At 36.6% G+C, this 22011-nt stretch overlaps 1 protein-coding gene across 1 annotated transcript in view; it reads left to right on the top strand.

Moving 5' to 3' along the window:
* Positions 1 to 20154, top strand: part of XRCC5 (X-ray repair cross complementing 5) — a 58892-nt gene extending 38738 nt beyond the window's left edge. The window contains exons 15-21 of the mRNA XM_005154070.3: positions 888 to 981; positions 2417 to 2486; positions 10152 to 10261; positions 10792 to 10888; positions 12818 to 12885; positions 17643 to 17714; positions 18512 to 20154. Coding sequence (XP_005154127.2) covers positions 888 to 981; positions 2417 to 2486; positions 10152 to 10261; positions 10792 to 10888; positions 12818 to 12885; positions 17643 to 17714; positions 18512 to 18526 — 526 coding nt within the window. The 3' untranslated portion in view covers positions 18527 to 20154. The remainder of the gene's footprint in view (positions 1 to 887; positions 982 to 2416; positions 2487 to 10151; positions 10262 to 10791; positions 10889 to 12817; positions 12886 to 17642; positions 17715 to 18511) is intronic.
* The last annotated feature ends 1857 nt before the right edge of the window (positions 20155 to 22011 follow it).

Consider the following 22011-nt stretch of genomic DNA (forward strand, 5'->3'; position numbering starts at 1 on the left):
GAAATTGTCTTCCACACAATTAAGAAGCCTCCTGGATTGCTTGTGCTGGGCCGTACCATCACCCCAACAGATGTCAGGGTGGTTGAAGTCCCCCATGAGAACAAGGGCCTGCGAGTGTGAGGCTGTTCCTATTTGTCTGTAGAGCTCTTCATCCGCAGGTTCCTCTTGATCAGGCGGTCTGTAGCATATCCCCACAGTAATGTCTCTTATTACTGTTTTCCCTTTAACCCTGACCCACAAACTCTCTATTGACTGCTCACCTGTCCCCAGAGAGAGTTCCATACTCTCCAGCCTATCCCTAACATAAAGGGCAACTCCCCTTCCCCACCTGCCAGGCCTGTCTTTTCTGAAAAGCCTGTAACCTTCCATTCCAACACTCCAGTCATAGAAACCATCCTGCCATGTTTCTGTGATGCCTGTTATATTGTAGTCCCGTAGACGTGCCCACATCTCTAATTCCTCTTGTTTGTTCCCTGTGCTATGGGCGTTTGTATAGAGGCATCTGAGCCAAGCTCCAAATGAAGCCGGCTCTGTGGCTGGAGCAGCTGGAATATTACTACATTGCTCAGAGTATTTATTATAGGTGCTGGCAACTGACTGGAAGTATTGGGATGGAATGATGCCCCCCTTCCCCAAGACATCAAGTTTAAAGCATCCTTGACACATCTGGCAAGCCAAGATAAAATTTGATCTGTGTTTTTATTGTCTGCTTTGTGCAGCCTGTGAGGGAAAATGAAAACTGGTTTAACGTTAATTAAGGAATAGTTATATCAAGAAGTTTTGTCCAGTGTTCAGTGTATAGTTCATTAATTTACTGACTCTCTATTTAGCAGGCAGGACAATTTACTTGAAGTGTTTGTGTTAATTTCTATCCTCCTCATTTGCAGCAGTGAAGATGGACCCAACGCTAAGAAACCAAGAATTGAAGATGAGGAAGGTAGCTTTAGCATCATGAAACTTGCTGAAGGAAATGTCACCTCTGTAAGCATATTTTTACAAATCTGTTTCTTAAAGAGGAAGTTTAGTTTTTCTATTATAATGAATATATAGAATTCCTGATAAAAGGAGGTTTTCTGGCTGAAACATGACTCACATATTATCTATTTGTAAATTTGAAACTCTGCTAGAGATTTGCTGTCCTTAGGTCTATTTTAGCACAAATTCCCATCAGTTTTGGATATTTTTTGACAAAATTCTCTCCCAGTGTCTAGGTCTCTAAAGGGCAAGCATGAGGATCTGAAGAATACAGAATCTCGGAATTTGGGTTCAGTAGTTGAATTTTGTTCTTGCTCTCTTTCATATTGTCTGCAACATAAACCTTGCCTTCTGTGTCCTAAGTCAAAGGTATTGCTGTGATTTTTGAGACTGTTCTCTGCTGCAACCAGGACAGGGCTCTAAATCGTAAATTTGGCTTCATCTTGCTGCTAGGTCTAACTTGACTCCAGATGTTGTGCACATGGGTAGATGAAGCCTATATCATAACTGTGCACCTTCCTTTACTTGAGTCTTTGTATTGAAGGGAAAAAAAGTGATTTAATATTCAGATAACTTCTGGTGTTTTCAAATGTGCTATCTTTTAAGGTTGGTCTTCAAAATGCATGTTTCAGATTTTAAAAAATAATTAAAATCTAAAAATATTGAAATATTCAGAATTCCTAATATAATTCTGATATTTCCTGAAAAGTGTCATTTCTAGATTTAAATGAAACACTAACAGACCAAGCAAGATTTTTGAAAGAGCTACAAATTATTTTGACAGCTGAGCATAAAAATTTCAGTTACACTCAGGAGAATTTTCATCCTTGAAAGAAAATTTTAAGCAATGTATTTTTTTTTCCCTAAAGTCGGTGCATCCGTTTTTCATAAGTGTTTATATTTGACCTGGTTTTAGTCCTTTTGAAAGGCTTCTGCATTTGTATGCCCATTTAGAGCTTCAACTTTAAGATGTTAGACTGGGCCGGAAAGGGTAAATGAGTACAAGCTTTTAATTTTGAGCGTCCCATTGAGTGGCAAACCACTGATTCTGTAGCCACATGCCTGGGAGCTTCCATTCCTCATTAAGCCACTGTCAAGATTAGGGAGAGGTCTGTGCTACAGAAAGTCTCAAAGCTGAACTAGTAGGTAACCTGAATTACTGTGCTTCTGACCTCTAAACCGTAGAGAACACAATCAGCTTATAACAGTGCAGCATAGTAAGTGTAAGTTCATCTTGCTTGTGTCATAACTACCCTGTGTTGGGAGTACTGTGCATTAATACACATTGTAAGACTTGTATTCTATGAGTCTGAACATGGAAAAATGTAGAGCTTCTGTTTCCCTATTAAAATGAACAGAAATATAAAGATCCTTGTTGTCTCATAAGGAGAAAGAGATGGATATTGGCTGATGATTGTATCATTTTTCGGACGTTTTGTAGGTTGGCAGCGTTAATCCAGCAGAAGATTTCCGAATTCTGCTGAGGCAGAAAAGTTCTGACTTCAAAGATGGTAAATGACTTCTATCTGTCTTAATTATATTTAGTAGCATCTTCAGGGTTCAGTAAATTCAGGCTATTTATGTAAACATAAATTTCTAGTACTATGTGAGATGCTTTGGTGTTTTCTGGTTAGCTTCTAGTGCTACTTACCAAAGAAAGGTGTCCCTCAGTTCTCATGTCAATACTTGCCTTCCTCATTTGAAAGTCTTGAATACCCATTTTTGTGTAAGATGGAACTAAACAGCTATATTGAGGCATCTGAGCAACTCCTCAGGTGTTTCTTACAAATCACTGAAGGATAACAGCTTCTCAGCTAGCTTCACAAGATCTTCTGGCTTGAAGTGGAAAGCTATTGGCTGTGCACAGTGTGCGAAACATGTCTTCTGCTGTCTACTTATTCTGTTCAATGGAGAAATAAGAATCTGATACCTGGGATTTAAATCTTTACATGCAAATATCATTTTTTATTTCATGTTGTGAGCAAAAGAAGGCATGGATGCATTTAGGGTGTAATGAGCAGGTAGTATGTAACTCCTAAAGACGAGAGGTGATTCTGTGTGTACTGAATTGACTCTGTGTGCCAGGTTGAACAGGGCCTTGGGCAACATAGTTTAGTGGGAGGTTTTCCTGCCCATGGCAGAGGGATTTGAACTAGATGATTTTAAGATCCTTCCCAACACTAACCATTCTATGAATCTATTCTCAGTGTGCAGTAAGACAGGGTTTTGAAGTAGAGGCAAGGAAGAATACAAAGCACAGGTCAGCCACTGTCTTGCATGCCCTCAATCTGAAAATGTGACAGAATTATCATTTGTTTGTATATTTTCCCTACTGGAATAGCTATACAGAGATATAAGTCATCTGAAGGTATCCTAAGAAGAATGCACAAGATGGATGGGGTCGTTTTTAATTTTAAAGGGTAATTTGAAGGTTGTGGCAAGGAAAATCTCATCTACCGAATAGTGGCTAATGTAGCATTTCTTTTCAAAGAAAAAAATTTGCAGAGGTGCTGAAGTGAGGTGCTAGCTATTTCAACAAGGCCTTTGGTCCTTTCAGGTGTAGCTTGCAGGAGCATGTTGAGTAGTATATTGATTTGAAATACAGTTTATTAAAACCTATATAGCTGTTTCTCTCCAGAATGTTCAGACCTATAAACCAGTTAACCAGTTCTTTACCTACAGTTTTATAAGATCCAGAAGAAATTGCTCATTGAAAAATTAGTGAGAATTGTGTTCTCAAATGCAGTAAAGATACACTAAAAAACTCCATTGAACAATATATTAGAATACAGAAACTGTGAAACAGTTGGCTACTTTGTTATGGTAATTAATTTTATCATGTAGGAAAGGTTTAAGGCAGAAATAAGTAAAGTGATTACCTTTAAAGATGGTTTAACTCTAAAGAGTGCTTAAATATGTCCACTTGGTAGCTGTGCTAGAGATAACTGCAGTACATGTTTGGATGGCTTCTGAAATTTTCAGCAATCTGATTTTATGTGTGATCTGCTCTGTAATTATAAGGTATAGTTAGACAGAATGTAGTGCAGTCATCCATACAAAAGGAGAGACAGAGCCACTATAAGTAAAAACATGTTCTGCATATTATCTTTTCCTTTGGCATAATCCGTTTTCTACTTTAGAACCTTTTAGGTAGCTTGATACATAAAACATTACAGGCTTGTTTTAACGGCTTGCTGAATTGCATTCTGGTTATGTAAGTAGTAAAATCCACTTTAAAACTGTTTGGTTCTATGTGGGGTTTTTTTAGTATAATTTTATATCACATTTAATGATGATTTTTTTTTTTTCCTCAGCTAGAACATGTGAAATGTCAAATGTCTGTGCAGGAAAGGATGATCTGTGGCATCCAAATAGCTTGTTGAAAAAAAAAAAAGTACATTTCTTATGTCACAATGCAGACAGGAGAACTACTAGGTTGCATCCTGTTTTGTTTTTTTCTTGTATAAAAAAAACATCCAGTGTAGTCTTCCAAACTGAATAGAGCTTAGATTCTCAGTTTAAAGCGAAAGAGCAACAGAGGCCCTCTACATGGAGGAGGAAGACTGTGCAACTGTTTTGTTGAGGTGGGTTATTTTTGGTAGCTAGAGAAGTTGTAGTAGTAGGGAGAGTTGTACTTCAAATATTGACAGTATAGTGGCTTCTTAATTAAGCTGCACGTTAATGGCACACGTCCTCTTCAGTCCACAGCAAGATTTCCTCCAAAAGGAATGAAGTTATCAAGACCTAAGTATAGCAAGGGGATTTTTAATTTTTTTTTACCAGTTTGTCAGAACTCCTGATGGTATATTTATCACCAAAATGAGTACCACTACATCTCATGTAGTAGCCTCACTGGGATTTGATGATCAGGATTTGTGCCATTCACAGGAGAAAGCCTTAAGTGCAAGTTAGCCTGAGTCTGATGCTGCATCACATAGGAGAAATGATGCATTTGCTGTTAATGAAAACTGGGTCACTAATGTGTAAATACCTATTTTTAGAAAATCGGAGAGTTTCAAATTAGTAAGAGTCTTAGGGTTAGATTTTCTGAAACTGGTGGCTCAGTTCCTGAAACAGTGATTAACTTTGTTTTAAATCAACATCTGTATAGTTTATTGCAGTAAGGGACCCACTTACAACTTACATCATGTATTGTGTGTGATGGTGTCAGCTTACTGGTTATTGTTGATTGCTCATGTAACTAGTATTGTGTTTCACCTCCAGATATCTTTCTCATTTGCATTCATGGCCAGAGAGATGTCATTTTATGCAGGTCTTATTTTGAGCAGGTTACAAGTGCGTAGTCATCACAAAGAGCAGTTTTCTGATAACAGCTGCTGACATTTTTGTCAATGAATGCAAATAAAATAGATTAGTTTACCTGAGTAGAATCTAATTATTACTCCCAGGGGTGTACAATGCGTTTCTTCATGCAGTGAGTATATGCCGTCTTTGTCATGCCAAAGGAGTAGCCACATGGCTATGAGTTCATCCTGTTGGACTATTTATGGGTTTCCATCCATGTCTGCATTTCTGAAGAGCAGAAGGTGTCTGATACAGTGTGTTGTATTTTCAAAGGCTTCTATAAAAGATAGGCTGTCTTAATGGGAAGTAAAAAAAGATTTTGGCACATGTATAGTATTTTCTTTGGTTTATAAATTTTGTGAGTTTAGAGGCCGGATTTCATTGTACCTTCCAGGACTTATATCTGAGAACATAGTGTCTGAAGTCCTGTAGCTGAAAGAGCTTTTTTTTTATTGTACTGATTGTCAATGAAGAGAGAAATCTGCAATGACAGCTGTACTGTTATGGACATAAATGTCCAGAGACAATTTCTACCCAGCTGTCATTTATATCAAGCTTGTTAATATTTTTATTACAAGGCATTTCTAGAAAAATAAAGTTAAGAGTCAATAATTGCACATGTAGATTTCAGCAAATCCTTTTATGCCTGACGTGTCACACTTTTGCTGTGGCATGTAGATAGCTTCTTAAGTAAAATGTAGAACATTGTTTTTGCACTGGATGCTTTGTGTGCATGAAAGAATTGTATGTGAGAGATTGCAGTGGGAATTTATTAGTTGCAATAAGGATGATAATTCATTGATTTTTCTGTAGAAACATGTATAGTGAGCTACTCTTCTAGACCTAAGATAGTTTCGGTATTTGGGGTTTTTTTTAAAAAAAGTATTTAGTTTCAGGTTTTGTTGGCGTATGTATTTGCAGTTCATCTGCATTTCTATCTTATTGGATGTTTTTGTGTATTTCAGAGACTATTCATGCTCTGCTGCTAGGTAGGCCAAATGCAATGACTGGTTTGATGAAAATGATTCAGTCATTAGAAGAATATTTGCAAACCAAATATTCAAGTACATAAAATTACTTTGAAGTTTTCTGTATGTCTGCTTCACAGAGAAGATGAAGCCAGATTTGTCTTTGAAGGGCATAGTGATTGGGTGAGATGCAAAGCTCTGAGTTGCAACAAACAGAATTTGAATTAGATGTTGGTGGGGGGTGGAAGTCACAATTAAGGTATTCAAACACAGAAAGAGGGGCCCAGAGAACTTAGAGACTCTCCATCTTTGGAGCTACTTGGAACTGAAGTCTGTGGAACACTGAACTACCTGATTCACAGAGACCCTGGTTTGAGCAGGGATTTGGGCTGTATGTTCTACGAATGTCCAGTCTACATCATTCTGGTCCATACTAACAGACCATTTAGAGACAGCATTTCAAAACTGAACAGCACCTTATAGGACACTGGAGTAGTTCAGCAGCTCTTGATGCAACATCAAAATTCTTATCTCTTGGCTTAAAGATGCAGGAAGTCCTTAAAGATTAGGACAGTTTTCAGTTTAGAATCTCTTTCTTCTTTTCTTAGAAAATGATTAATTCTTACAGAGCAGTAGTTTAAAATGAATTATGAGGTGATTTAACTGATTTGTCAGTGACTCTTACTTTAAGCACTGCCCATGAATATAAATCATTACCACCACCAGCAGATAAATCAGAAGATAGACAACAACAGGAGTCTTACATCTGCAGAAAGAACTAGTTTTTTTAACCTATTTTTTTCTTTTTTAAGGAAAAAAAATCCCCAAGTTATTGAACGTGGATAATACAGTTTTTATCTATTGCTGTTCTGTAATCCGGATGGCATAGTAATCAGGAACAAGGACTGAACTGAACAAACATGAGAGTATAACTACACTTTTGTACTGTAACTATTCAGAGATAAGAATTGAATATAATTGTTCCTGGCATATTTCATGAGAAATAACAGCACTAGTGAATGTATTTTAGCATAGGGAATGTATCTGAATGTCAAAGATGAAATAAATAAATTCCGTTAGAACTAAAAGATGTTGTGTTCAAAGATATTTTTTCCCCTGTACTTCTTCAGCCTTTAATCACTATATTTGTTTTCTAACCAATCAGGTACAGTAGAAGGAGGAAGCAGAAGATTAAAATTTCTTGGGTTGTTCTGCAGAACATGGTGGTTATTAGGAGTGGTGGAATTCCAGTTTATGTAAAATGTAGAAGTTCATTAGTTCACTTCCTTAAAGGTGTCTATGGGATGATGGATGCTCAGAGGGAAGAAAAAAAAAAGTTAGTATTACACAATAGTGTCCTGAATAGGGTGTCCATTTGTAATTCTAGGACTTGCTCTTCAAAAACCCAATGCCTGAGATTTGTCTGGGGCACATCAGAGTTAATTTTAGTATTCACAGTTTAGTTTAATAGAGATCTTTATACAGCACATGCCAAAAAGCAGGGAGATCTATTTTTTGCAGCACCCAGACCCAAAGATTCATCATAATAGGCAGATGACAGGCAACAGGAAATCAACAAAGTTCTCAGCCCTAGAAACGTAAAGAAACAGAGTCCACTTTGGATAACTTCCAGTTATAACCCTTATCTACCTTCTTTGGTATTGTCTTGGGCTCCCTGAAATAATTTGGTCATCTAATCAGAAGAATTTTATCTATTTTAGATTAATGAATTATTGCCTGTCGCTTAAGCAAGGCCTAGTGGACAGACCCAGCTTTCACCAAGCTGTTTTAAGACATTAGAAGACTGACATTAAATAATTTTGCCTTTAACCAGTTTCCTACAAATAGTCTCTCAGTGCCTAGTAAAACATGTAAGTTTTTATTTCTTAAAACAGATTTCAAAATGAGGCATTCACAGTCAGTAGCAAGAAGTCTTCTGATGCCTGCCAGTGCAATCAAATGGAAAGGGATTTAAAAAAATTAAATGCAAAAGAAGAAGTAGAGTGTCTGATAATTTCAAACAGTATGCTGGAATCATTCTGACAATAAAGACGTTTATTGCACCCTTATAGTGCCTGGGGTTTTAATTTAACACATCAGTGAAAAGGCAGTGTTTAAAAAACCCCACCATCGCCACTGAAAAACCAGCAGGACTTGCTTTTAGTAGTGCAATTCGTAAGAAATTAGAACATTTAATGAGAAAATCGTTAACCATGGAAAAAAATGAACTGACGTAACTCAGGGAGCTTAAGTACTGAGACTTCAATTTAGTTTGTCAGCTACTGGTAAAGTAAATAAAAAGAATGAGCAGATCACCTCAGGAGCAGCGGGCACTTTTGGACACATTCTTGTGTGATGGCTGCTGTTGGACAGAACCATTATCCACCTCCTTTTCTGGAAACTCTGTAAAAAGCTAGTGGGAAGGAATATCAAGCATGTCTTGTTTCATGTCTTTTTCACTCAGAGATGCTGTTCTTCATATTCAGTTAAGCATTTTATGGAACATAAATATAACAGTTATTGCTGTGTATGCTTACAGTGAGCAGAGTGGAATACAATATTTAAACAGTGTCTGTTTCTTGGTGTGTTTCCTTATCCTTGTCTCTTCCATCACTCTGGCAGATGATTTGCTATGTTGATGTTTCTATGGCTGAAATACTTGCAGTGATATCTATGCCCATAACTTCTGAATTTAAGGTCTATAGGTTTAACCTATAGAAGGTTAAAGGTTCTGCTAATGTAGTAAACCAACTTTAAAAGTACAAGAACAGGACAGGCAGATGCTGTGACTTCTCCAGAATCCTTTCCTGCCTTTTCTTCCTCAGTGTCAACACCATCTTTAATCTCCCTGATTAAAGAATTTCTTAAAGCATGTTTTTAAGCTGTTAGAATTTCTAGCATCCTACAGCAGTCTATGGTAAGGAGGTTAACTGGCTTTGTTTGAAGAGGAACCCTTTTTTTTTTATTTTTTCGTATGTTCTTAACCCAGTTCTTCACTCGTTTTGAGAAAGGCTATCGCTCCCTTCACTATCTTCACAATGCTTCTGAGTTTATAGATCACTGTTGTATCCTTCACCCACTTGTCTTTTCTCAGGCTGAGGTGTCTGCCAGAGGGTAAAATTGTTTAGTTTTTCACCTGTAATTAAATATGAAGGAAAGAAAGTACTAAAATCAGAAGAGCAGAAGCTCTTAGTGACATTTTCACTTGTCACGTTTGCAGTGTTTTACAGCTACCTACTTTTTAGGAGCTAAACGGTGAGAATGAATCTAGTGTTCCCCTTCTTGTTGGTACAAGTCTTGTTGTTTGCCTCTGTTGCTCTCTCTCAGGCTGCACATTTTATAATACTTATCTCCATAATCATAAGCAGCATTGCCTGGATAAAAAGTCATCAAACTGCGTGTACAGAGACAAGGTATATTCTAATGTCAATAACAAGAAGGTATTCTTTTATAACTGTAATCACCCTACAGATGTTGTTTTGACATTATTACATCTTTGTTGATTATTTAACCCTTTTGTTTAAATATGCATGTATTTCAGAGGATGCTATGGGGATATGCTTGTGTTGTAGAACATAACCTCCCTCAGTTTAGTATCCCAAGTGTTCTAGTTTTACTTTCTATCAAATCAGCTAGGCCAGTGCTTTTTATCTTGGGTTTCAGTGAAAGGCTTTTGCTTTGGCCATGCTTGCATTTCTTCCTAGTATATTTAGATTTTCCAGAGAGGCTGAAATAATTTTTGGTAGCTTAAGTAACAGTTGTCAACTTAAGTTTCTTGAGGCAGTGGGGTTTGATTAACTCTTTAAAGATGCCTGTGGAATAGAAAGAGGGATGTAAAAGAAAAATATCTTTTGCTTTGAAAGTGTGCATTCTTTGATTTATTTATTTCTCTTTGTTCTTCAGTGAGTCAGCAGTTGATAAACCGCATTGATCAGTTCCTGGAAAATAAAGGTTCTCAGTACTACATGAAAGGGATCAATTGTATCAGAGTTTTCAGAGAGGAGGCTGTGAAGGTAATATGTTAAAACTCGTATCTTTCAAATTTAAAGACATGATGAATCTATTTGCTGTATTTTAATAATCTGTTGTTACAGCAAAAAGGAATTTAATAATCTGTTGTTACAGCAAAAAGAACTGATTCACAGATTAAAATCTGTTACATTATTTGAAAGATTAGAAATATATTTGCATTTTATGTTTCTTACCAAAATGGGGACTAGCTTCTCTACTATTATTTGCTTTTGCTCGTTTTCTTTTAAAAGTAAAAATAAAAACCCTATTATCTGATGCTTGTAAAAAAAAATAAGCAATCCTACCAATTCGTTCTTCAATAAAGCTAGTTACAAGAAGGTCTTTCTAGCTTTCTGAAAGGCAGTTTTTGTGGCTCACGTTTCCTTAGAACTCTTGGTTTTAGTAGAGATAAAAACCAAAATCTGTAATGACTTTTGTGTTCACCATGTTAGATGCATTCATGAAGAATTAAGTTTGCAGTGCTCTTTAGTATTTTTAATCTCTTGTTTATCATTGCTGTAATTTTTTTCAGCTGTCCAAGGTGCAGTGCTTTAATGATTTTCTGCAGGCCTTGAAATCAAAGGTTGAAGACAAAGCCTTAGCTGATTTCTGGGAGATCATGATGCAAGGTAGCATGGCATTTTTCTGGTTTATTATCCCTTATCTAAGAGAAAACTTTTTAGCTATGGGACAATTTAACAGATGGCTCTGGGTTTAGTTTAAAACAAACAAACAAAAAGCCCAAAATAATCTTTCACTTTGCAACTTCCTTTTTCACACTAATAGTTTCATATTTCAGCAGTGTTCATAATGCCTTGCCAAGTCTTGCTGAAATGGTAAATTAATTGTGGAAGAAGAGAGACAAATGTTACAGACTAAGGAGAAGAAGATATGATTTCAGCTGAATTCCAAAATAAATGGGAAAAACTCATGCAGCACCGATATAAAAAGATTCTTCCAAATGAAGCTTCAAAAAAGGCATAGATAGTATCAAAATATGTCACTGATCATTTTGTATTTAAGCAACCTGAAGGATAGAATATGTGGTAATGTGACACCTATCTATGATTAAACTGGGAGATACAAGGCAGTGCAGTTTAAAAGGCATACAGAGACTATGTAAGCAATAAAGGAACGCTTGCACAAATACAAAACATGCTGGACTAAAATAATCTTTTACGTCATACTCTTTTTAATTGGAACCAGTGCTAAGAAAATCTGCAAACTGCTCAGCTGTATCTCTTAAAGGTGCATGCTATAAAATGCAAATATATGCTTTTGTATAGCACTTTTTAAAGTAATTAACTGTAGACACTCTGTAATGTCTACTTCATCCAACTTTCTCAAATTACAAGATGGGAATTTGCTTCTCAACCCAAACAGCACAAGACCACACTGAAAGAATGTTATATTGAGAAGTATTGTAGGGGACCTCTGAAGAAATTTGAAAAACAGAAACCAATAAACTTTGTAAGTAGGAAACCTGGATCTTCCAAAGCCATGCTAGAATAATTTTGCAAACCAGAGTTTGTAAAAAAACTGCAGTGTATTATTGAGAAAACAGAATTACAAATATAGAGATAATATTTTCATACAAAATAGATTATCCTCTTGTAAGAAGATGATAAAATCATGGTGCTTTCACTAGGCAGCTGAAATAGTTTTTCACTTGCTGCTACCAAAAGCAGAAGTCCTGTTTTCCCTTCTTGTTGCCAATGACTCATCCCCTCTTTTCTCCCATATGTGACATACACTGGGCATTGTCATGAGTGACTGCAATCCCCAAAAGAGCATGGGAGAATGTAAATGAGTGAGTGGCTCAAGACCAAGGCAGATCTGTGACAAGTTTGCTTGTCTCGTGAAACCCTGCCATGGAGTTCTATGGGGCCATTAAGGTGGCATTATACTTGTGCTGTTGCTGAAACCTTTATCAATCACCTTTTCTTTGATCTCACACCTACAGCTTCTTTATTGAGGCACAGGCATTTGTGTAGCCAAGTGATGAGCTAAACTGTAGAAAAACTATTGGGGTAAAAAATAATTAAGCTTTTTTTAATTTGTTGTTTCAGGGATCACTGCACAGGGCAGTGATGCTAGCACAACCAAGGAATAAAGTGGGGGCAGGACCAGCACTTTGGTAGTTAGAGTGTAGGTAATCACAGCATAAGTGTTTGTATGTTAGGAGTTAATTTTTCTAAGGACCTAAGAGCATGCTGTGAATGACTAAAAGTGTAATTTCTGATAGATTTTCAGCATTTCATCTGTGATCTATGATTTCAGTGTCTCATTAGTTTGATTGTCATAATATTAGCAGTTTCCTAAATGGATACTTCCACAATCTTATGAATATGCTCATTAATTTATTTTTGTATCATAGTTTATATGATAGTTGACTCATTTATGCAAGTCATATTTTCCTTTGAGCAATATTTTTTTTTGCTTCTGCTGACACATTCAGAAGTTGGAATTTGGAAGATGTTTTTCTTTTCTAACATTAAGTATGGTTTTGGGAAGCCTTCTAATGATATTTTTATATCTCTTTTTTTTTTCTTTTTCAGACAGAATTTCTTTGATCACTAAAGATGAAGCAATGGAAAGTTCAGTGACTAGTGAAGAGGCTGAAAAGGTATCTTTTTTTTTAATGAGCAACTATTTGTATAGAGTTCTTGCTGTGGAATAGAAGATTCTTTCTTATGTGGATAAATCTTTAGGTGAATGAAACAAGATGCAGATGAAGGAAGAAGAGTGGTCTTTTGCCACACAGTTGAAATTGCCCCAATTCAGAATTAAAATAATTCCCTGGCATGTCCCACAGCATTTTACTTTAATTGGGCTTTAGAAAGTAGCATGTAATGATATCATTATTTGAAACTATCCTCTACGAATAATAGGAACTCTAGGAACTCAGTGGAACAATAACAGACTATTTGAGCTTCATAGAAGGAACCACGATCTTACTGTTACATGAGTTCAAAAATTGGGATGCTTTTTTGTCTTAAGGTGTTGTGAGCTCTAGCAATATATAATTGTTGTGGCTAGTTTTCACCATATGTGTGATGATACCAGTATTTTCCACTTTATGGAGCTCTTGTGAATTGATGGATATCATAGATGATGCTGATCCTGTTATTGGTGATCATGTAAGATCCTTTTGAAAACAAAAGGTTTGGAGTATTTGCAGGTATTATTTCTACAGGAATATGACACTTCAGTAACTGCAGTGATGAGTGAAGGATGTCACAATTACAAAGGAACGAATTCTAACAGGCAGAATGGTGCCTTCTGTTTCAAAGAAAGCAGAATTCAGAGTTGCCGTCAAAAGCTGTATGTTTGTGGTGATGGTAATATGGGCATTTTTTGTATCAGGCTGCTAGCCATGATTTTAAATAGTTTAGGAGAAAAAGGTCCTTGTATTACAGACCCCAAAGGTAAACCTCTGGCTAAAATCACTAAGTACATTGCAGAGAACTAGCTTTTCTAAAAGATGCCACACTGATTCTAGGTTTCCCTGCTCTTGCAGGGGGGTTTGACTAGATGATCTTTCGAGGTCCCTTCCAACCCTTGGGATTCTGTGATTCTGTGATTTTGGCAGCTTCCGGGCTTTACATTAGCAATAACCGGAAGGGGTTGAAGTAGGTTCTCCATGAGTGAATTAATGAGTGGGTAAAAGGTTGTATTTTAGAAACTGCTTTTTTCATCTGTAACAATTTACCTCAAAGTGAAAGAGGCCTAGAAATGTCATGAAAATGAAAAGCTAATAAACTAAGAGACTAGAAAGCTAAGCACATGTGCAGAGTACAGATGACAGAATATGATGTTATTTCTAGACATGAAGGACCTACTGGCTGTTTCTCATCACACATAATTGTATAGAGCTTTTTTCCCCAGTGATCGTTTTGAAGACTTTCAGTTGTTGTGTATTCCAAATGCTGTGAATTTACTTGGAAACTTCATAAGACAGTACTTGTCCTGAGAACTTCACTTTCTAGAATGAAACTACCATTGATGCTCAAAATGTGCTAATACTATGTGAAATAGCCACTATTCCATAAGGAAATCTCTACTAGCTATGAAGACCTTACAGTATACTGTTGTCTTAACTGTGACCTTGAAGTGACTGAAAAATTACTGTTTCTGCATAAGAATGCAGTACAAATTAGAGTACCATGGACTAGATTAACAGCTGCCGGGCTAAGCTGAAGCAAAGCATTTATAGACTGATTTCAAAACTGCTTTTCTGTTTAACATCATCCTACAGTCAGCCAGGTGTTGCAAAGCAGGAAATTCTTTTGTGATTGATTGAAGGTCCTACAGCAGCCATAACTTCCCTTTAAAATAGTGGAGTAAGAGAGGATGCATGAAATCGGCTCTGCAACAGTGTTCTCTAACACAGCAGTTAGCTTAACTTTCAGAATAAATGAGTTGCATCTCTGCTAACTAGGCAGTTGGCAATGCCACTTACTTGATAGGTAATCACCTTACCGTGCACTTTCCAGATCCAAAACCAGAACCCTGATTTGCCATTGTCTGTTTAGGGTTCATATGACTTTTCACTTAAGAAGCTGGAAGACTACTTATTCCTGGAGTAAGCCAGCATTTTTCCTTGGTCTGTAGTAGATTGCAAAAGCAGTTTGTTTGGTTTCTATACTGAAGGTGGTACCTTTCACTAAAGGGTATATTGGATCTTTTAAAAGATCATACAGTAGGGTAAGATGCAAGTTTCCTTCACCTGTATACTATGTATACTATGTATACTCATATGCAAGTGTGTAGATCAAGGGGCTGGCTGTCAGTGTGGTCCTATGTGATACAAAAGTGTTTTCTCCAGATCGCTGGCTGGTAACAGCTTTAAGACTATTTTGAACAGAAGATTTCAGATTGATAGGGTTGCTGTTTGAAAGAGAAGACTTACAGTGCTGCTTGTTAGATAGGTAACACATAAAAATTTTCTTCTTTGTTTTGGTTGAGATGGGTTATCCGTATGTGTTTTCCTATCACTGAAAAAAAAATATTTTAGGTAAAGGGCTATTTTTTTCTTTTTTTTTTTTCTATAACAGGGGAGATACTCTTTTTAGAGCACAAGGATGATAGGTTACAAGAGCAGAAATGTCCAGTTCTTTTTGTTATGCTTTTGGGAAGGTAATGAATTTCTGTACAACTATTATATATACTTTGCTTTTGCATAAATGTGAAGCAGGCTTTGGAAAAAATCAACTTTGGATCTTCAGCATTTGATGGAAACTTCAGGTTTCAATTTATTGCAGATCTTCATGCATTTCCTCAAATTTTACCTTTCTTTACCTAACTTACTGTGGGAAAGCTAATTTTGAAAACTTAAAAAAATGTGCTACTTTCAGAAATACCATTTGACTCTCAGATGTGTAAAATGAAATCTGATCTGGCCTAAAAAGCCTTTCAGAGCTGTGTTATTAGCTTTTAGTTTCATAGTATGTGCTTTATATTACTACTAGATTGAGAACTTTTCCAGGAAAAAAAGATAGATACACAGACATACAGCATCTTGGAATTCTAATCTGCTCTGGCCCTGTCATCTTTTCATTTTTATTTTTTTTGTTCAGCTGCAAAATCTGTATGATGTTTTAACGTGCTGAGTTCAAATTATAATTTTTGTCTGTTGTAGAAATAAGCATTCTATATTTCTACATTCCTCTTGGATGTTGCTGTTGAAGATGTAGGAGTGGTCTGATCTTTGGGCAGTGGGTCAACTTGGTGGGGGTTGTCCACTTCCTCTGCCTTTCATGTTCACCAAAAGCAATGTATTTGCTTTCAATCCTAGTGGATATCCCACAAATGGGATGCAGCTGGTAACTTCTCAGTGTTTTAGCCCTTGCTTAAAGCTGTCAGTATTGCTCTAGAATAGGATCAGAATGTTTTATTTAAGTAAAATAATATCTAAGCTTTTTACAATATATTGTCTCAGAGATTGATAGTGCTCTGATAGGGGTCCCATGGCCTTTTACGCAGCCTCTGTGGCAGTTACAGTCAGAGTTCTCAGGTAAACAGTAGTTTGTTTTCAGGAGCCTGCTGCTTGCACAGAAAGATAAACATAGACTCTAAGCAGGTATTTATAGCCTTATTAATGTGGTTATTTTCTAAGTAGCTGTTCTCTTTCATCATCTAGCGTTAGAGTGAAGTTGTTTCTGAATTAAGGATGATGGAACTCAAAGTTATGGCCTATTGTTTTTCTTCCTCCTCAGTTTTCTTAGCGATCTTTTTATCTGCAGCAGTGTTGTTCTTGGCTCTGTGTACGTATTCTGGTGCATTTTAATAAGAAAAAGAAAATATATGATTTTATCTTAAAGAGACCATAACTAAAATTTATAAACAACTGGATACTTTTAAAGTAAGAATTGAGTATTTGTTTTGGTTTCTTTTCTACCATTCCAGATATTTTCACCCCACACTATTTTAGGCTATGACAAAAAATAATTCAGAGGTGGTTGTACTCCAGCTGTTGTCTGTATATTTGATTTCAGTTGTTACACTATCTGAGCAACTTTATCTTAGGTTTATGGATGTCATGCTGTAAGTGAAGGGCATATGGTGAGTTGTATCAGCAGCTATAGCAGCAGAATTTTAAATACTGAATTTTCTAATTTTACCGACTGGCATTACAGAATAGTTAGGGTTGTAAAGCTCATCGAGTTCCAACTCCCCTACCATAGGCAGGGATGCCTCACCCTAGACCATGTCACCCAAGGCTCTGTCCAGGCTGGCCTCGAACACTGCCAGGGATGGAGCATTTACTGCTTCTTTGGGCAACCTGTTCCAGTGTCTCACCACTGAGGATGCAGTTTGCTGTCCTTTAGTGCTTTATAGCTGCACATAATATTAAATAATACTACTTTTAAAACCATCTTCTGTAAGAACATAAACATGGCCATACTGTAATGGAATCCTGTGTTTGACAATGGATAATAACAGATGGGTAAGGAGAAGTGAATAGTCCTAGGCTCCAGACACTGATGTCTCCAATACTTCCCATGCTTGAGGTTGTTTCTGTGGACTTAGTACAGAGGATTTTTTTCTATGAACTTTCCCCATCTTTCCATGAGACTAGGTACTAATATTTGCAGCATCCCTGTTGCAGGGTATTCTACAGCTTAACCATAAGCTGTCTGAAGAACCATATCTTTTTTGTCTGTTTTCCAGTACACTTCACCATCAAATCTTTTAAAAGCAAGTCTTAAGAAATTTCTTGTAGTTCAAAATGACTTTGGAGAGTGGAAGCCAGAGCAAACTTCCTTCATAATTCTTAATTACAGGTGGATTTGTTTTGAAATATAAAGGGGACATTTTGTTAATTTAACATTAAAGGTCCGATATTTTGCCAATATCATATAAATATATTTTTATTTTCAGTTCCTGGCTCCAAAAGAAAAGAAAAACGAAATTCTGCCTCCCACAGATGAAGGTGGTGATGTTGATGATTTGGTGAGTACTGTAAAGACATTATGTGTATTTAGAATTAAACTGTAACTGAAAGATGCAGTGAGCGTGAGTGCCTCTTAAAGCAGTAGATGTGCATGGCTTAGAAAAAGCACCTAAGGAATTGAGTCAGAAAAGAGCCACATGGAATTATTTATTTGCTATTGTAAAACATAACCAGGTGTGTTATTTCATGATGGCAAATGCTATGTTATATAGTAACCCTGGTGTTTATATAGGTTAAATGTGTCCTCTAGTGTGTTTCAAAAGAGCTAGTAAGGCTGCTCATTTGATAACAGATTGTTATAATTTACTATAATAGCATTTAACAAAGCTTGTAGATCTAGAACCGCTATTTATGTGGGTTGAAAATTGAAAGTAATTTTTAAAAAGATGTTTTAATCTTCTCAGCTTTCTCTCTATAGGCTTCCAGAAATTTAAGGATTTCAAGAGGGTTTTTTAATAAATATTTAAGCTGGTTTTTACAGGCTGAGTCATTACAAATCTGTCCCCAGGGCTTAAGCTGATTGTGTAGACAGTTTTAAAGAAGCTTTGGTAGTAAACAGATTTCTGCTTTTGAACTAATTTTTTTTAATCTTTAAATTGCACCTATGATTATGTGAAGATGAGGGGTTTTAGGTTTGTTTTTGTACTTTATAGAAGCCTAGTATTAAGTTCTGTGCAGTCCATTTATGTTATACAACAAGGATTTCCAAATTTGCTTTGTTTTGTAAGTGCTGAACACATAAGAAGTAACTTGAATTCAATGCTACTTCTTCCAAATCTGTTTCTTCTATTTGCAGCTGGACATGATGTGAGTGGGCGATATATGGTGCCTATACAAGCAAAGTTTTGGAAGAGATCTCCCTGTGAGACACACTAATGAGAAGGCACTTTATCCATCTTTATTTTCTCAAATGAGAGCAGAAGTTCCAGATAAATTTCCAGTTGGTAAAAATGTCATCTGACTTTTCAAATCTAGAACAGAAGATAGAAAAACAGAAGATTGAAATAGTCTAAAGTATTTGTGAAGTAATGATACCTTTAAGGCATCTCTTTTTTTTCTTTTTTATTTTCTGTTCATTATTTTAGTTAAACACTGAGTTTAGCTTATCCTTTGTATTACTTTCAGCTAAACACTGCTCAATCTAATGACAGTCTGCACTGGTGACTGAAATTCTTGTTACATTGCCTGGGCAGGAAGACAAAAATATCAGTGATGTTACCAGGTAATGCTGAATCTGTAGTGGAGGTAACTCCATAGCATTATTGTTACAGAAGGGAAAAAGTCTCTATTTTCATGCTTTTTTCCTATTAATGAAACAGAACAAAAATATGCACAAAGGCTTATGGGAAAAAATTCTAGGCCTGGGGTCACAAAGTAATAGCTAGAATATGCAACAGAATTCAAAGCACAGTAATTACAGTCATCTCTTTATACAGTTTCTCCATCCTCTCAGCTCAGCTAAACAATCTCTGTCCCTTTATGTATACATTGTCCTGTTGCATATGCTGGGATTTGTTTTTTGTTGCTGTATACTGACACCTGTAATAGATAACTGCTAATACGTACACCAGTAACCAAAATGGAGTGCTGTCTACACAGAGCAATCCAAAGTAGCCAAATACTCAAATCTGAATACAGATCTGGAGATACACTACTGACACCTTCTCAGATGCTTCTTTGTTACAATCAGATTCATTCATTTAAAATGTTCATTCATTATTGCAAATGTATAAACATACTGTGCAAAATTATATTAAGATCATAAAACAGAAAAAAAAAAAAGTTAAAAAATATTCTGGAATATCTGCACTTTATACTGAACAGCAGCTCCTGTGTGTGGGAAAGAGCAATTGTTTTTACGCCCTGTCTCCCTAGATTGTGACCTGCCCTCTTCTCTCTTCCATCATAGAATCGCAGAATGGTTTTGGTTAGAAAGGACCTTAAGATCTTCTATCTGCGACCACCTCACAGTAGATCATGTCTTGACTGAGTTCATGCTGGCTTTGAAAGGGTTTCTCAAGTACATGTATCAGGGAATAAGTGATCTTTCCAGGTCTTTAGAGGATTTGTGCCACTGGAAGATACTTTTTCTTTACTGTAAATAAGAGATATTTGGCCAGTCCATTGTTTTGAATGTCTTTCAAGGCCAATTTATAGGGTATAACACTGGCTGAGGTGGTTTGGTTTGGTTTGGGGTTTTTTTTAATTAATAAAACATTTAAAAATTTGCTGTTGTCTTCTTCAAACCATGCTTGTTAAAATCAGGTTATTAGCTATCTATGCAGTACCTAAGAGAATCTATCAAAAGCCCCTTTTCTGGGCATACAATGCAAACACTGAATAGCAAAATCCCTCTATAGAAGCTGAGTGTGATTACTTGTTCTATTATTACTTCTGTTCTTTTAAAACTCTAAACTGTACAACACCAAAATAAAATAATTTTACCATTTTGGCAGAGATAACGAAAATTCTTGGTCAAGACCTGACAGGATATAGAATTACTTCACAAATCAAAATAAGGATTAGGGCTTTCTGTCTCTTTTGAAACAGTTGACCATATTTTTAGAGTTTTGCTTCTGTCAAGCAATAAAGATTTAGTTCATGGAGTATAATTTCATAGATCTTGTTACCTGTACAGCACATTTAGGCTCAGTATGGTAACTGAGTTTATGAATCAAAGTAAGTGAAAGCAAATTCTTAGAAGGCAAGTGTCTTTCATTCTGCCCAGCCTTCTGCGTATCAGCCATCAAAAGCCTGTGATACATCTTACTGAGTGTCTATCAGATAGCAGCCTGATTTTACCCTTTTTTTTTGGCAAGGGGTCTGCTTTCAGGTTCTTACTGAGTAGCTGGAAGAGATCTTTCAGATAGTCTTAAGTTCACATTTTCAGTTATGAAGTCTGACCTGGTTATTTGCTAATTACATTGAGGTTGCCTGTTCTGAATTGCAGTACTGGCCAGTCTTCAGAAGCAGCAGAGCAGCCAGTTGTCCATTTCAAAAGCAGACATGCAGGAAATGCCATGCAAATTTGTTTTCTTGTAAGCAACAGAACATCCGTTGTCCTGTACTTCATAACAAGAGAAATTATCCAAGCGTCTAAAAAAAAGAAAAGATAATGGCTGTGATTTTGTTGTATCTTGCTGATTTATTTTATTTTTCCCCTGGAAGGAATGCCTCTCTGGAAAGTTGTTTGGGTGCTAATAATATGTGACAGTAGCCATAGTTAGCCTTGTTTGCTGAGAGATCAAAAGCTTATGATTGTTGTCTATGTCTTTCTGTTAATCTACTGCACTGATAGCTCTTGAACTCATTGGGCAGTCTGCAGGTCATCTTCTTTTCCTCAATTGAAAAGAAAATGCAGACTAGAGAAAAGGAACTTCACAGCGTGGACTTTGGGAGGTAGAAGGAATCCAAGGGTATCATACCGTGAAGCATAATTAATATGGGAGGGAGCTGGGGCTGCAGCATGAAACTGTGACTGCTCCACAGAAAGGGCAAAATACTGGCTTTGAGATCCATAGAGGAAGAATTAGGCTCTTCCAGTAACAACATACCAGGAATCTGTAAGTATCCAGGCTGTATCTGTTCTATTAATGAACTTGGTTGCTCTTTCACTGAATAGTGAGTCTGCTGACTCTCCGTAACACAGTTCTCAAGTCTTATCTCATTCATTTTTCAGAAACCCAATTTGTACTCTTGAACAGTTGTGAAAATGTCACAGAAGTAGTGGAAGATAACTTCCAAAATGTTACATAATTAAGACTTGTGGTTCATGTGATATTATATTGACTTCAAATTAATTGTCAGGTCAACAGTATGATGTCAACATGTTTGGAGAGCTCTGGAAGCAATGCTCTACCTCTGTCCTTACAATGTGGCATGAAAGTATAACAGATACCATCAAAACACTTCCTCTATGAAGAGATTATTGTGCTACACTGCAGTCTCTCAGTTGCCAGGGTAGATTTTCTGCTTGCCAACTTTCCTGATATTTTGGTTTTGGCAGGATTGTCTTTTTGGTACTGGGGCAGGGTCTTTAGAATTAGAAAATGAGGAAGGAAATTCACCATCATCTGTGGAAGACTGGAAAAGTTATTTAGGCTGTGAATTCTGCAGACAGGGCCCATCTTTATACTCTGTTTGCCATGTTGCTTACCATAGCAGATCCTGCCCTTAGGATGAAGCTGCTGGCGTCTAAGATGATATAAGGGAAAGAAGTTCCCTCATGATCTCAGGTGGGTTGGGGTAATCTGAGAAGAAGAGTTTGGGCTTGCATTTTGTTAAACTGGCAAATAT

Source organism: Melopsittacus undulatus, chromosome 4, assembly GCF_012275295.1.
Source record: "Melopsittacus undulatus isolate bMelUnd1 chromosome 4, bMelUnd1.mat.Z, whole genome shotgun sequence".
NCBI lineage: Eukaryota > Metazoa > Chordata > Aves > Psittaciformes > Psittaculidae > Melopsittacus > Melopsittacus undulatus.